The sequence below is a fragment of the Pecten maximus genome, chromosome 6, assembly GCF_902652985.1.
Source record: "Pecten maximus chromosome 6, xPecMax1.1, whole genome shotgun sequence".
NCBI lineage: Eukaryota > Metazoa > Mollusca > Bivalvia > Pectinida > Pectinidae > Pecten > Pecten maximus.
In genome coordinates, this window is record NC_047020.1 from 8,190,419 (window position 1) to 8,206,569 (window position 16,151).

General features: G+C 33.3%; 1 protein-coding gene across 3 annotated transcripts; it reads left to right on the forward strand.

Annotated features, from left to right (window-relative positions):
* Nucleotides 1-316: 316 nt before the first annotated feature.
* LOC117328866 (mucin-5AC-like) lies at nucleotides 317-12,921 on the forward strand. Of its 3 annotated transcripts, none has more exons than XM_033886451.1 (15): nucleotides 317-1,145; nucleotides 1,571-1,777; nucleotides 2,300-2,467; nucleotides 2,757-3,005; nucleotides 4,213-4,419; nucleotides 4,942-5,109; nucleotides 5,399-5,647; nucleotides 6,855-7,061; nucleotides 7,584-7,751; nucleotides 8,038-8,298; nucleotides 10,552-10,758; nucleotides 11,280-11,447; nucleotides 11,696-11,830; nucleotides 12,021-12,111; nucleotides 12,403-12,921. In XM_033886451.1, exons 1-15 carry the CDS (start codon nucleotides 1,091-1,093, stop codon nucleotides 12,629-12,631), a joined length of 2,769 nt encoding a protein of 922 aa, XP_033742342.1. In that variant the 5' UTR covers nucleotides 317-1,090; the 3' UTR covers nucleotides 12,632-12,921. The 3 variants fall into 3 exon arrangements, with proteins under 3 accessions (XP_033742342.1, XP_033742344.1, XP_033742345.1); XM_033886453.1 differs by having other exon boundaries at nucleotides 8,041-8,298; XM_033886454.1 differs by lacking the exons at nucleotides 10,552-10,758; nucleotides 11,280-11,447; nucleotides 11,696-11,830.
* The last annotated feature ends 3,230 nt before the right edge of the window (nucleotides 12,922-16,151 follow it).

Consider the following 16,151-nt stretch of genomic DNA (forward strand, 5'->3'; position numbering starts at 1 on the left):
TTGTTCTATACCTTAGCTGTTAATACGACGTTAAATAAAGCAAAACCAAACCAACTTGGTATATACCAGTATATCATTGCAGTATGCTATGACAATTTAATAGAATCATGAGAAAGAACTACCATTCATAGATCTCATTGTCACCTTTGAAAATTACCGAAGCAGCACAATTACACCACAGTTGTTAATCAGCCCTCAAGATTGATATTGTCTGGTGTAACGCCATACACATGTCTGTAATTCAGAGAGCTCAGTAATATTTAACAGGAAGTATAATTATACATACTGAACCTTTTTGCATTGCTTAGACAAAGGACATAGTACATGTATGTAGAATTATAACATTTTATCGTCAAAGTTAGAAAAGATGAACATTTAACAAGGTGGTATTGACGCAAATGGTGTTAACACTGGGTAGTCATTACCAATATGCTTACTATTGACAAGATGGCGTTGCTGAGATGAACTATTAACGAGATGGTGTTGTTGAAGATGAACTATTAACGAGATGGTGTTGTTGAAGATGAACTATTAACCAGATGGTGTTGTTGAATATGAACTATTAACGAGATGGTGTTGTTGAAGATGAACTATCAACCAGATGGTGTTGTTGAAGATGAACTATTAACCAGATGGTGTTGTTGAATATGAACTATCAACCAGATGGTGTTGTTGAATATGAACTATTAACGAGATGGTGTTGTTGAAGATGAACTATTAACCAGATGGTGTTGTTGAATATGAACTATCAACCAGATGGTGTTGTTGAAGATGAACTATCAACAAGATGGTGTTGTTGAAGATGAACTATTAACCAGATGGTGTTGTTGAATATGAACTATCAACCAGATGGTGTTGTTGAATATGAACTATTAACGAGATGGTGTTGTTGAAGATGAACTATTAACCAGATGGTGTTGTTGAAGATGAACTATCAACCAGATGGTGTTGTTGAAGATGAACTATCAACAAGATGGTGTTGTTGAAGATGAACTATTAACCAGATGGTGTTGTTGAAGATGTACTATTAACCAGATGGTGTTGTTGAAGATGAACTATTAACGAGATCAAGTTTGTGACACTATAAACGATGATACTGCTTTGCTTGCTACTCTTTATATGCTACGTAACTTCTTCATCCACAGGTAAGATACGCTTATGTAATATTATCGTTTGTATATAGGAATGTTGGCGCGGTAACACGAATAACAAATTGATAATTTAACACTATGCCTATATTATTATGAACAAGTACCTGTAAACTGAACGAGGAATCTAACGCCAGAAGGTGATGGCTACATCGAATCGAAAAATATATTAAAGTAATCAACTCGGGAAATAAGATTTTAGCTCATGGAAGTAAACACAAGTCTGTCCTCGTTGAACAGTTATATACATTTAGAGGTTCCCAAACAAGTGACGGACTATTACCATTTCTATCTAACCTCGAATTAACTGAATTTCAAATTTAGAAAAGACACACTCGCTTAAGTTGGTTTCTTTCTTAGATTAGAAAAACATTATTTTATACCCCTTTATGTATGATGACTATGATATTTTTTTCTATCAGACCCATGCCAGACGTACGATGATTTCCTCGCCGACTACAAACGATCGCCCTCACACACAGAATCCGAGTATGATAATGCAGAATGTGACGCGACACTCACTGAGAAATGGTACCGTATAGATGGGGCTGCTGGGACAGACCTCACAAACGACAGCGGGCTGCTTCAAAACTATGTTTGTGGCACGGTCTATCAAATGTGGATGAATGGTGAGATGTGTTCCGCAGAATTATATATATTTCACGAGACCTCTAGGTAATGTCCTGTAAATTCAGTCACAAAGCCGTGGTAAGTTAGTGTTAATTCTTTACGATGTTTTTGATTAGTTGCTTTATATTATAATAATTTCGTCACACCCACGCGATTAACGTAACAGCCTTAGATCACCCATTGTATGCAATGCCGATGGCTAAATTGTAATGGTAATATGGCAATGAAGTAGTTCACTAAAACGATATATGTATATTAAATGTAAACTTTATGTAGAACAAGGTGTACAAAGAAACAAAGCAAAAATACAATAATACCTGTAATACATCAATCCACTCGGCAATGATTTTACAGATGTAGGTCATGAAATCTTTTCTCGACAGGAGCTGAACTTCAGGTTTACCTGTACATGTGAAAAATGTTATTTCTTTAATCTGTTTTCATAAAAGTATAAGGAACAATACACAACATATTTAAAATAATAGTAAGCATAGGTACCATAACATGTTATCCTGATGTAGGCAACATCCCGGAGGAGTCGGAGGGAATCGTAGACAGACAAATCTGCCTGAGAACAGTGTTCTCGACCTGCCAGTATTCCTTTACAATACAAGTAAAGAACTGCTGCTCCTTTAGAGTGTACTACTTAAAGAGTGCTGGTGGTTGTCCACGTGCATATTGTGTTAGTGGTGAGTGTGCAATTACCGATAATTGTATCAGTGTGTGATGGAATCAAGTAATTAATATCATTCTGTAAAACCGTATTAACAAGTAACTAAATATGTATATCTTTATAGCAACAACAGGAAAATCCATGCACAAGAGTTTTCGAAAAGTTTAAGTTGTGTTTTGAAACTTAATGCTTTCCAAATATTACGTGATTACTGAGTTTGTTAATCTGAAATGATGTCAATATATCCTTGCAGTCGATGAAGGCTTCACCAAATATTTCAAACCATGCCTTTTATCTTTTAACAGACACCAATGTTACTTCATCTGATGAATGTCCTAATGTCACAACATCTACTGAAACCATGGCAACTGACACAACTTCAGCAGCAACTACGAAAACAATAACTGACACAACGCTGGCAGCAACAACGAAAACAATAACTGACACAACTTCAGCAACAACAACGAAAACAATAACTGACACAACGTCAGTATCAGCCACATCAACCGACGGTCCAATAACGCAGGCCGAGACTTCAACGACCAGCAGTACCGGTAAATACCAATGATAATGTTTATATATATAGTAATGATAACCTTTAGACATATCGTAATGATAACGTTTATATATGTAGTAATGAAAACGTTTAAATATACAGTAATGATAACGTTTATATATGTATTAATGATAACGTTTATATACAGTATGCATTAATGATAACGTTTATATATATAGTTATAACGTTTAGATATGTAGTAATGATAACGTTTATATATATATAGTAATCATAACGTTTATTTAAGCATTGATGTCATTTTTATTTTAGGTTCATCGGGGTATTCAAACTGTATGAATCCGCGTAGCGGATTCTTACAGCAGTTTGCAAACAAAATTTGTTTCATACCCCGATGAAACTTAAAAATAATTGACATCAACGCTTATAATTAATTTTTGAAAATGATTTTTTAATTTAAAACATGTTTTATGTACAATTTTACTGGTTTTAAATGGGATTGTTTTTCTCAAATCAATACGCAACGTCAATTGTCGTATTGTGACGTCACATTTTCGCGCCATTCTCGGAATTTCTTTCATAGAAATGAAAAGAATTTTTCGACCAATCACATTTGAGTATTTACCATGAAAACAAAGAAAATTAATTATATATAAATATAGTAATCATAACGTTTATATATATAGTAATCATTACGTTTATAACGTAATGCTAACCTTTATATATATCTTAATGATAACGTTTAGATATGTAGAAATGATAACGTTTATTTAGGTAGTAATGATAACGTTTATTTAGGTAGTAATGACTGGTAATGATGTTTATTTAATAATATATTATATATTATCGTTTGTATATAGGAATGTTGGCGCGGTAACACGAATAACAAATTGATAATTTAACACTATGCCTATATTATTATGAACAAGTACCTGTAAACTGAACGAGGAATCTAACGCCAGAAGGTGATGGCTACATCGAATCGAAAAATATATTAAAGTAATCAACTCGGGAAATAAGATTTTAGCTCATGGAAGTAAACACAAGTCTGTCCTCGTTGAACAGTTATATACATTTAGAGGTTCCAAAACAAGTGACGGACTATTACCATTTCTATCTAACCTCGAATTAACTGAATTTCAAATTTAGAAAAGACACACTCGCTTAAGTTGGTTTCTTTCTTAGATTAGAAAAACATTATTTTATACCCCTTTATGTATGATGACTATGATATTTTTTTCTATCAGACCCATGCCAGACGTACGAGGATTTCCTCGCCGACTACAAACGATCGCCCTCACACACAGAATCCGAGTATGATAATGCAGAATGTGACGCGACACTCACTGAGAAATGGTACCGTATAGATGGGGCTGCTGGGACAGACCTCACAAACGACAGCGGGCTGCTTCAAAACTATGTTTGTGGCACGGTCTATCAAATGTGGATGAATGGTGAGATGTGTTCCGCAGAATTATATATATTTCACGAGACCTCTAGGTAATGTCCTGTAAATTCAGTCACAAAGCCGTGGTAAGTTAGTGTTAATTCTTTACGATGTTTTTGATTAGTTGCTTTATATTACAATAATTTCGTCACACCCACGCGATTAACGTAACAGCCTTAGATCACCCATTGTATACAATGCCGATGGCTAAATTGTAATGGTAATATGGCAATGAAGTAGTTCACTAAAACGATATATGTATATTAAATGTAAACTTTATGTAGAACAAGGTGTACAAAGAAACAAAGCAAAAATACAATAATACTTGTAATACATCAATCCACTCGGCAATGATTTTACAGATGTAGGTCATGAAATCTTTTCTCGACAGGAGCTGAACTTCAGGTTTACCTGTACATGTGAAAAATATTATTTCTTTAATCTGTTTTCATAAAAGTATAAGGAACAATACACAACATATTTGAAATAATAGTAAGCATAGGTACCATAACATGTTATCCTGATGTAGGCAACATCCCGGAGGAGTCGGAGGGAATCGTAGACAGACAAATCTGCCTGAGAACAGTGTTCTCGACCTGCCAGTATTCCTTTACAATACAAGTAAAGAACTGTTGCTCCTTTAGAGTGTACTACCTAAAGAGTGCTGGTGGTTGTCCACATGCATATTGTGTTAGTGGTGAGTGTGCAATTACCGATAATTGTATCAGTGTGTGATGGAATCAAGTAATTAATATCATTCTGTAAAACGGTATTAACAAGTAACTAAATATGTATATCTTTATAGCAACAACAGGAAAATCCATGCACAAGAGTTTTCGAAAAGTTTAAGTTGTGTTTTGAAACTTAATGCTTTCCAAATATTACGTGATTACTGAGTTTGTTAATCTGAAATGATGTCAATATATCCTTGCAGTCGATGAAGGCTTCACCAAATATTTCAAACCATGCCTTTTATCTTTTAACAGACACCAATGTTACTTCATCTGATGAATGTCCTAATGTCACAACATCTACTGAAACCATGGCAACTGACACAACTTCAGCAGCAACTACGAAAACAATAACTGACACAACGCTGGCAGCAACAACGAAAACAATAACTGACACAACTTCAGCAACAACAACGAAAACAATAACTGACACAACGTCAGTATCAGCCACATCAACCGACGGTCCAATAACGCAGGCCGAGACTTCAACGACCAGCAGTACCGGTAAATACCAATGATAATGTTTATATATATAGTAATGATAACCTTTAGACATATCGTAATGATAACGTTTATATATGTAGTAATGAAAACGTTTAAATATACAGTAATGATAACGTTTATATATGTATTAATTATAACGTTTATATACAGTATGCATTAATGATAACGTTTATATATATAGTAATAACGTTTAGATATGTAGTAATGATAACGTTTATATATATATAGTAATCATAACGTTTATTTAAGCATTGATGTCATTTTTATTTTAGGTTCATCGGGGTATTCAAACTGTATGAATCCGCGTAGCGGATTCTTACAGCAGTTTGCAAACAAAATTTGTTTCATACCCCGATGAAACTTAAAAATAATTGACATCAACGCTTATAATTAATTTTTGAAAATGATTTTTTAATTTAAAACATGTTTTATGTACAATTTTACTGGTTTTAAATGGGATTGTTTTTCTCAAATCAATACGCAACGTCAATTGTCGTATTGTGACGTCACATTTTCGCGCCATTCTCGGAATTTCTTTCATAGAAATGAAAAGAATTTTTCGACCAATCACATTTGAGTATTTACCATGAAAACAAAGAAAATTAATTATATATATATATAGTAATCATAACGTTTATATATATAGTAATCATTACGTTTATAACGTAATGCTAACCTTTATATATATCTTAATGATAACGTTTAGATATGTAGAAATGATAACGTTTATTTAGGTAGTAATGATAACGTTTATTTAGGTAGTAATGACTGGCTATGATGTTTATTTAATAATATATTATATATTATCGTTTGTATATAGGAATGTTGGCGCGGTAACACGAATAACAAATTGATAATTTAACACTATGCCTATATTATTATGAACAAGTACCTGTAAACTGAACGAGGAATCTAACGCCAGAAGGTGATGGCTACATCGAATCGAAAAATATATTAAAGTAATCAACTCGGGAAATAAGATTTTAGCTCATGGAAGTAAACACAAGTCTGTCCTCGTTGAACAGTTATATACATTTAGAGGTTCCCAAACAAGTGACGGACTATTACCATTTCTATCTAACCTCGAATTAACTGAATTTCAAATTTAGAAAAGACACACTCGCTTAAGTTGGTTTCTTTCTTAGATTAGAAAAACATTATTTTATACCCCTTTATGTATGATGACTATGATATTTTTTTCTATCAGACCCATGCCAGACGTACGAGGATTTCCTCGCCGACTACAAACGATCGCCCTCACACACAGAATCCGAGTATGATAATGCAGAATGTGACGCGACACTCACTGAGAAATGGTACCGTATAGATGGGGCTGCTGGGACAGACCTCACAAACGACAGCGGGCTGCTTCAAAACTATGTTTGTGGCACGGTCTATCAAATGTGGATGAATGGTGAGATGTGTTCCGCAGAATTATATATATTTCACGAGACCTCTAGGTAATGTCCTGTAAATTCAGTCACAAAGCCGTGGTAAGTTAGTGTTAATTCTTTACGATGTTTTTGATTAGTTGCTTTATATTATAATAATTTCGTCACACCCACGCGATTAACGTAACAGCCTTAGATCACCCATTGTATGCAATGCCGATGGCTAAATTGTAATGGTAATATGGCAATGAAGTAGTTCACTAAAACGATATATGTATATTAAATGTAAACTTTATGTAGAACAAGGTGTACAAAGAAACAAAGCAAAAATACAATAATACCTGTAATACATCAATCCACTCGGCAATGATTTTACAGATGTAGGTCATGAAATCTTTTCTCGACAGGAGCTGAACTTCAGGTTTACCTGTACATGTGAAAAATGTTATTTCTTTAATCTGTTTTCATAAAAGTATAAGGAACAATACACAACATATTTAAAATAATAGTAAGCATAGGTACCATAACATGTTATCCTGATGTAGGCAACATCCCGGAGGAGTCGGAGGGAATCGTAGACAGACAAATCTGCCTGAGAACAGTGTTCTCGACCTGCCAGTATTCCTTTACAATACAAGTAAAGAACTGCTGCTCCTTTAGAGTATACTACTTAAAGAGTGCTGGTGGTTGTCCACATGCATATTGTGTTAGTGGTGAGTGTGCAATTACCGATAATTGTATCAGTGTGTGATGGAATCAAGTAATTGATATCATTCTGTAAAACGGTATTAACAAGTAACTAAATATGTATATCTTTATAGCAACAACAGGAAAATCCATGCACAAGAGTTTTCGAAAAGTTTAAGTTGTGTTTTGAAACTTAATGCTTTCCAAATATTACGTGATTACTGAGTTTGTTAATCTGAAATGATGTCAATATATCCTTGCAGTCGATGAAGGCTTCACCAAATATTTCAAACCATGCCTTTTATCTTTTAGCAGACACCAATGTTACTACATCTGATGAATGTCCTAATGTCACTTCTGACACAACATCTACTGAAACCATGGCAACTGACACAACTTCAGCAGCAACTACGAAAACAATAACTGACACAACGCTGGCAGCAACAACGAAAACAATAACTTACACAACTTCAGCAACAACAACGAAAACAATAACTGACACAACGTCAGCATCAGCCACATCAACCGACGGTCCAATAACGCAGGCAGAGACTTCAACGACCAGCAGTACCGGTAAATACCAATGATAATGTTTATAAAATAGTAATGATAACCTTTATATATGTAGTAATGATAACGTTTATATATATAGTAATGATAACGTTTATATATGTATTAATGATAACGTTTATATATATAGTAATCATAACGTTTATATATATAGTAATCATAACGTTTATATATGTAGTAATGATAACGTTTATATATATAGTAATCATAACGTTTATATAAGCATTGATGTCATTTTTATTTTAGGTTCATCGGGGTATTCAAACTGTATGAATCCGCGTAGCGGATTCTTACAGCAGTTTGCAAACAAAATTTGTTTCATACCCCGATGAAACTTAAAAATAATTGACATCAACGCTTATAATTAATTTTTGAAAATGATTTTTTAATTTAAAACATGTTTTATGTACAATTTTACTGGTTTTAAATGGGATTGTTTTTCTCAAATCAATACGCAACGTCAATTGTCGTATTGTGACGTCACATTTTCGCGCCATTCTCGGAATTTCTTTCATAGAAATGAAAAGAATTTTTCGACCAATCACATTTGAGTATTTACCATGAAAACAAAGAAAATTAATTATATATAAATATAGTAATCATAACGTTTATATATATAGTAATCATTACGTTTATAACGTAATGCTAACCTTTATATATATCTTAATGATAACGTTTAGATATGTAGAAATGATAACGTTTATTTAGGTAGTAATGATAACGTTTATTTAGGTAGTAATGACTGGTAATGATGTTTATTTGATATTCTGACTGGTTATGATGTTTATTAAATACTCTGACTGGTAATGATGTTTATTTGATACTGTGACTGGTTATGATGTTTATTTGATACTGTGACGGGTTATGATGTTTATTTGATACTGTGACTGGTTATGATGTTTATTTGATACTGTGACTGGTAATGATGTGTATTTGATATTCTGACTGGTAATGATGTTTATTTGATACTGTGACTGGTAATGATGTTTATTTGATACTCTGACTGGTTATGATTCTTATTTGATACTGTGACTGGTTATGATGTTTATTTGATACTGTGACTGGTAATGATGTTTATTTGATACTCTGACTGGTTATGATGTTTATTTGATACTCTGACTGGTTATGATGTTTATTTGATACTGTGACTGGTTATGATGTTTATTTGATACTGTGACTGGTTATGATGTTTATTTGATACTGTGACTGGTAATGATGTTTATTTGATACTGTGACTGGTTATGATGTTTATTTGATACTGTGACTGGTTATGATGTTTATTTGATACAGTGACTGGTTATGATGTTTATTTGATACTCTGACTGGTTATGATGTTTATTTGATACTGTGACTGGTAATGATGTTTATTTGATATTCTGACTGGTAATGATGTTTATTTGATATTCTGACTGGTAATGATGTGTATTTGATACTGTGACTGGTTATGATGTTTATTTGATACTGTGACTGGTTATGATGTTTATTTGATACTCTGACTGGTTATGATGTTTATTTGATACTGTGACTGGTAATGATGTTTATTTGATACTGTGACTGGTTATGATGTTTATTTGATACTGTGACTGGTTATGATGTTTATTTGATACTGTGACTGGTTATGATGTTTATTTGATACTCTGACTGGTAATGATGTTTATTTGATACTCTGACTGGTTATGATGTTTATTTGATACTGTGACTGGTAATGATGTTTATTTGATACTGTGACTGGTAATGATGTTTATTTGATACTGTGACTGGTTATGATGTTTATTTGATACTCTGACTGGTTATGATGTTTATTTGATACTGTGACTGGTTATGATGTTTATTTGATACTGTGACTGGTAATGATGTTTATTTGATACTGTGACTGGTTATGATGTTTATTTGATACTGTGACTGGTTATGATGTTTATTTGATACTGTGACTGGTAATGATGTTTATTTGATACTGTGACTGGTTATGATGTTTATTTGATACTCTGACTGGTTATGATGTTTATTTGATACTGTGACTGGTTATGATGTTGATTTGATACTGTGACTGGTTATGATGTTTATTTGATACTGTGACTGGTAATGATGTTTATTTGATACTGTGACTGGTAATGATGTTTATTTGATACTGTGACTGGTAATGATGTTTATTTGATACTGTGACTGGTAATGATGTTTATTTGATACTCTGACTGGTTATGATATTATTATTCAATACCCCTTTATTTGTTATGACTTTGATATTTTTTCTATCAGACCCATGCCAGACGTACGAGAATTTCCTCGCCGACTACAAACGATCGCCCTCACACACAGAATCCGAGTATGATAATGCGGAATGTGACGCGACACTCACTGAGAAATGGTACCGTATAGATGGGGATGCTGGGACAGACCTGACAAACGACAGCGGGCTGCTTCAAAACTATGTTTGTGGCACGGTCTATCAAATGTGGATGAATGGTGAGATGTGAACCTCAGAAACATATCGTTTATTATATATATGTATCAAATCACCTATATAGAAATGAAACCTTGCTAAGTAAGTAATCATTGAAATAAACACCCCAACCAACCACCACCTCGCCCCTCCCCACCACCACCACCACAAAAAAAAACAAAAAAAAAAACCTGGTTATTACGCGTGTTTCGTAAGGGACAAGAGATATGTACATGTACATATTTTAATATGATTGTCATTTCTTTATGATGTTGAAATATATTATGTGAAACTATGACTTGTTGAAAAAATTCAAACGGGTGTGTCTCTGAACGCCAGCAGTTTGAATTTACTTGTAGTTTGTTTTGATATTGATAATGGTCTTTTTTAGACTTAATGCAAACAGGTAAATACTTACCTGTAGGTAAAACTAAGGATTAAAAAATAACACAGCATCTTTTCATATGTATATCTAAAATATGTTAATCTAGGGAATACGATGTGTTAACAATACTGTACAATTACATCCTATTTGATCTTACAGGCAACATCCCGGAGGAGTCAGAGGGAATCGTAGACAGACAAATCTGCCTGAGAACAGTGTTCTCGACCTGCCACTATTCCTTTACAATACAAGTAAAGAACTGCTGCTCCTTTAGAGTATACTACTTAAAGAGTGCTGGTGGTTGTCCACATGCATATTGTGTTAGTGGTGAGTGTGCAATTACCGATAACTGCATAACATTATCAAAATAATAAACATGTTGCTTAGTAGTTTTTATCTATATAACAGCATGCAGATATAAGAAAACGTGGCGAATCTCTACCATATACGAGTATGCAATGTATGTGTTGAATGGACCACCAACGCCTGACCATTCGGTGGGCTTAGTTATCTTTGCATAACACTTCTACATCCTAATACCTATCTTTAATAATGTGTCCTTTATATTTTGAAAGATGTCAATTTGACTTCACTGGGTGTCTGTCCAAATACTGACACGACAGCTGAAACAACGTCAGTAAGAGCAACATCAACGGATGGTCCAATAACTCTTACCGGCGGTTCAACGACAACACGCAGCAATGAAAACGGTACTAACACAATATTTTGTAAAAAGGGCTACTCGCACGGATATATATATATCGTACATCAGAAACAGATAAATAACAATATCAACGATTGATTAATGTGTTCGCGATTAGGTGTTGTTTTTATCGAAATCTTTGAAATCGTATAAGCACTTTCACTCTTAAACAATATGTATGTTGATTTTGAATTAAGGTGCTGAATATACAGTCATAAAGAAGGATAAGACAATACTCATTGTTGTGCTTGTGACTTTAGTAGTGGTTTTGATGGCAGTTTTTATTGGGTAAGTATAGATGTACCGATGTTCTTCTGTTACGTCCCATTCTTTCCTTAATTCAAGGTAGGTCTATTTAACCTTATTGACGAGATGGTAGTTTTAATTGAAAATGTGCTAACAGGCTAAAATGAGCAACAAGTGCAAATAAAGGTTTAGCATGATACTCAAATCGACAAAATGCAACCGGTTGAAATCTGTGTTCAATGTAAATATTTATTAAGATAAGTTTGCCGCATTGTTCTTTAAGTAGAGTTTGTTTTACATTTCAATATATGTATACTTTTTTCTTTGATGCAGAGTTTGCAAACATGCTTCCAAGAAATTTAAGAATAAGCGTAGTGTGTCCACTATTTCCCTGATGTCGTGGTTCAGTGAACCCACCATCGAAACACCCACACCTCCAGCAAATACGACAGAGGACCATGCTCTTCAAATGTATCGAATCACAGAAAAGGGGGGAGTGTCAGAAAATGCAATAGGACAAAATGTTCCCGGAGAGGCAGTTGAAGAGGATTTTGCTTCGTAATTTTTACAATGGGGATAACATTTTTACTAGGTGGACTATTATTTTATAAGATGTTCATTTATATAAGGAACTACAATTTTCAGCCGTAGTGCTCAATGGATCATCTTCGACTTATCTTTATTTAAAACCGTATCGAAACTTTCAAAGAAAAAATGGATGGATGGACTGTTGGTTAGTTTGCTGGGTGATTTTTTTTTTATAGAAAATGAAATATTTACAATCTGTTATTGTATATGTTGTGTGTAAGTTTATTTGAATAAAATCATGTTTACCTAACATGACCAGCCCTTCGCAATTTGTTTTCACCTTTAACAAAACGCATCCCTTACTTATCACCTGTTTCTTTTTACGGGTCGTAACATCGAATTTCTTGGTCAAATTGTAAAATATTTATTATTTGATTTATTATGATACCTAGGGATGACGTTGGATTATCTGCTAACCCAGGATTTATAGAGCGTGAGTGGTTAATCCAGCATTAAAAAGATAAGTTCGTCCCTTCCATTTCGTACATTAAGGAATCGGCCATTATGACAAGTTCGGGTTTCTACCTTTTATATATAGCAAAACGACTTCTGTTTGTATACTTTCACTAAAGAATGAAAACATTGTTGCTCTGGAAATTCCAAAACAGCAATGTTTTCAGTTTGTGATTTGTATTGAATGTGTTATTGTAGCAGAAAGTAAAATACAATGCAGGACTTTCTGTTCAGCAAGTTTTTTAACATGAGCAAATAATCCCATTTTTCGTAAGATACTTATATTAGTAAAACGCCTAAAACTTGACAAATATATCGACGTTCTCTAATCAGAATTTTGAATTCAACAATAAATCAATTATTTATCTCCAATTATTTTATACGTTTATCCGTGTGGTGTCAATGGCAGTAGACTGTTCTAATGTAAGTTCTTTTAATTTCGAATTGTATCTATCTTCTACAATCTTTCTCTCCAAGAAGAAAGACGATATTTATGACAGCAAATGGCTATAACAAGGCTGATATCTAAATGTGCATGCCTCATATATGTCACTCTAATATAATGGTCATATTTATTACACAAGTGTAGTACAAACCTTAAAACAAAAGTATTTTAACAGGTTGTTTAAATGCCTGCAACTTCAAGTCGCATGGACAAGTCTGTATACACCTGAAATAATGCCTCCATTTAGATGTATACATTGTCAGACAACATGTAATCCTGTTGACGACTTGACATGCGACCTTATGATTGGCACAACATCCGACACGTGTGTATCATATTTACATATCAAATATTAATGACTTTATTGTATCCTTAGATTCAAAGTTATATCACAAACCATTAGCTGATACAAGTGTTGAGGCACAGAGAAGCTGTGATACGATTGTTCGAGACACCAGTGCATTTTTCTTTCACAATGATTTTTCATGATTACACAACTTTCAGATAGGCCCCCTCAACCTTTTCAATGACATCTGTTTATTTCTTAACAATCTTAACAATAACAAATCTTTGATATTGATACGTGACTTTTTTCCAATTACATGTAAATCCGTTAGGATGACAGAGAAGGCAAACATTCTTTTAAAGTTTAAGAGATATTGAAACAAAACTCCATCCCTAAAGATATATAACAAAACATATATTCAAGGTATTTGTATGTTGTTAACACCAGTTCTTGAAATAAAAAGTTTGCATATTTTTTTCCATACAAAAGTTTAAAGGTTACTCCAATTACACAATATGGAAAGTATATCTAGGTTTTGTTATCTCTTTCCAAAATCGTCATTTTTTTTTTTAAAATTTGTTTAGATTTAGCTATTGTACATTCTACTCCTTCATTAACAATATAAGTAGGCTCTAAAACACATGCTATACTAAACCCAATTATAGGCCACTATATAAGATCTGCCAGGCCGTAGTGTAGGGTAAATAGAAGTTAATGAATCTGTTTATAATGTGTTAGTTTTTTATATTTAAAGCGTTAAACACTCCTGGTTCTTATTTACAAAGACGTAATTCAACATTAAGGTGATAACATGTTTAAATTAAAGTCAACATACACAGATAAGGTTCCTGTTAAACATAAACACACCATTAATCAGGTGTTTCAATAGATGCTTCATCATTTTCATACAAGTTTTTTTTCAATTTAATTTGTCTGTGATGAAATTGTCAGACAAGTCACTGATACCAGATTTTATGTATGCAACATTAAGACGTATTATTACGGAATCATATATACATATACGGCTCCCGCCCTGGATAATAAAGCACATGTCATACACATGACTAGATTCTATACATGGTGATATGTTGTCATAAATACTCGGAATATCATTTATTAAAGACTACAAAAAATGCAATTATTTAAACATCAAATCGAAACCGTCATTCTTTATCCAATTATGTAAAATTACAAGACCAGGTGTTCTGGGCGAGTGAGCGTTTTCCGCATCATCGAAATCAACGGAACCATCAGGAAAATCAACGAGTAGCCAGCACATATTGTATTGTTATTGAGACAAATTCAGACAAAGTAACACTCATAGATGCATGTAGGTGAACAGATCTATGACGTCAGACACAGGAACACATAATTTCACCAGGGCTAATGAACAACCTGATTCTACGATGATACCATATACATACATAGAGAAAACTGATATCATATTTTGCAAGTAGTTATGACGTCATGAATATGTACACAAAATTGGGATGTCTATTGCTTACACATACTATTTAGTTTTGAAGATTTTGAATATTTCATCATGTGGCTTCATTTTAAGTTATATCTGAAAAATATGTTGCAATCACAAACAAAAATCGCCATGACTAAAGACCATTGCCACTTGTCTGATATATACCTTATGCATGGTCATTATGGACATCCCGCAAACCTAGTTTGTTTTGGCAATTATCGGTTTACACCTAGTTTTATTGTCTTCTGAAGTATTGTTTAAAATACGGTCTTTACGGTCCACGTGGAGGCAGTCGATACTTGTGCCAGGTTTTGGAACAAAAACAATGACGAATACCGACATAATAACTAAACCCTAATTCCAAAATCTAAAAAATGTTAGGTGTTTAATCAACCTGATACGGCATTGTTTAGTATCACATGTTGAATGCAAAGGAACTTGTTTTGTTAAATTACATGTTATTTGAAGTAAATATTTCTTGTGAATATAACAATGTTCCAATAATATTAGCAGACACATATTCATGGTGGATATTTTGTTATACATGTACTTATACAAATACTTTTTTTTAAGAGTTACTGTTACATGTAGCATATATAATGTATAAGTGTGTGTGCGTGTGTGTGTGTGTGTGTGTGTTATATGGTAAGTAACTTATAAAGATGAGTTTTTATGTCTGTGCAAAATAGAATAGCTCACATTTTAATGTTCTCAGCTTGTACATTTTTTCCTTTTCTCACATGAGTTATATATATATATATCTCATTTGTTTTCAATTTTATATTGCAATCTATATAACAACACATTGTTCCTTCGGAACTATCGTAGCGGAATAT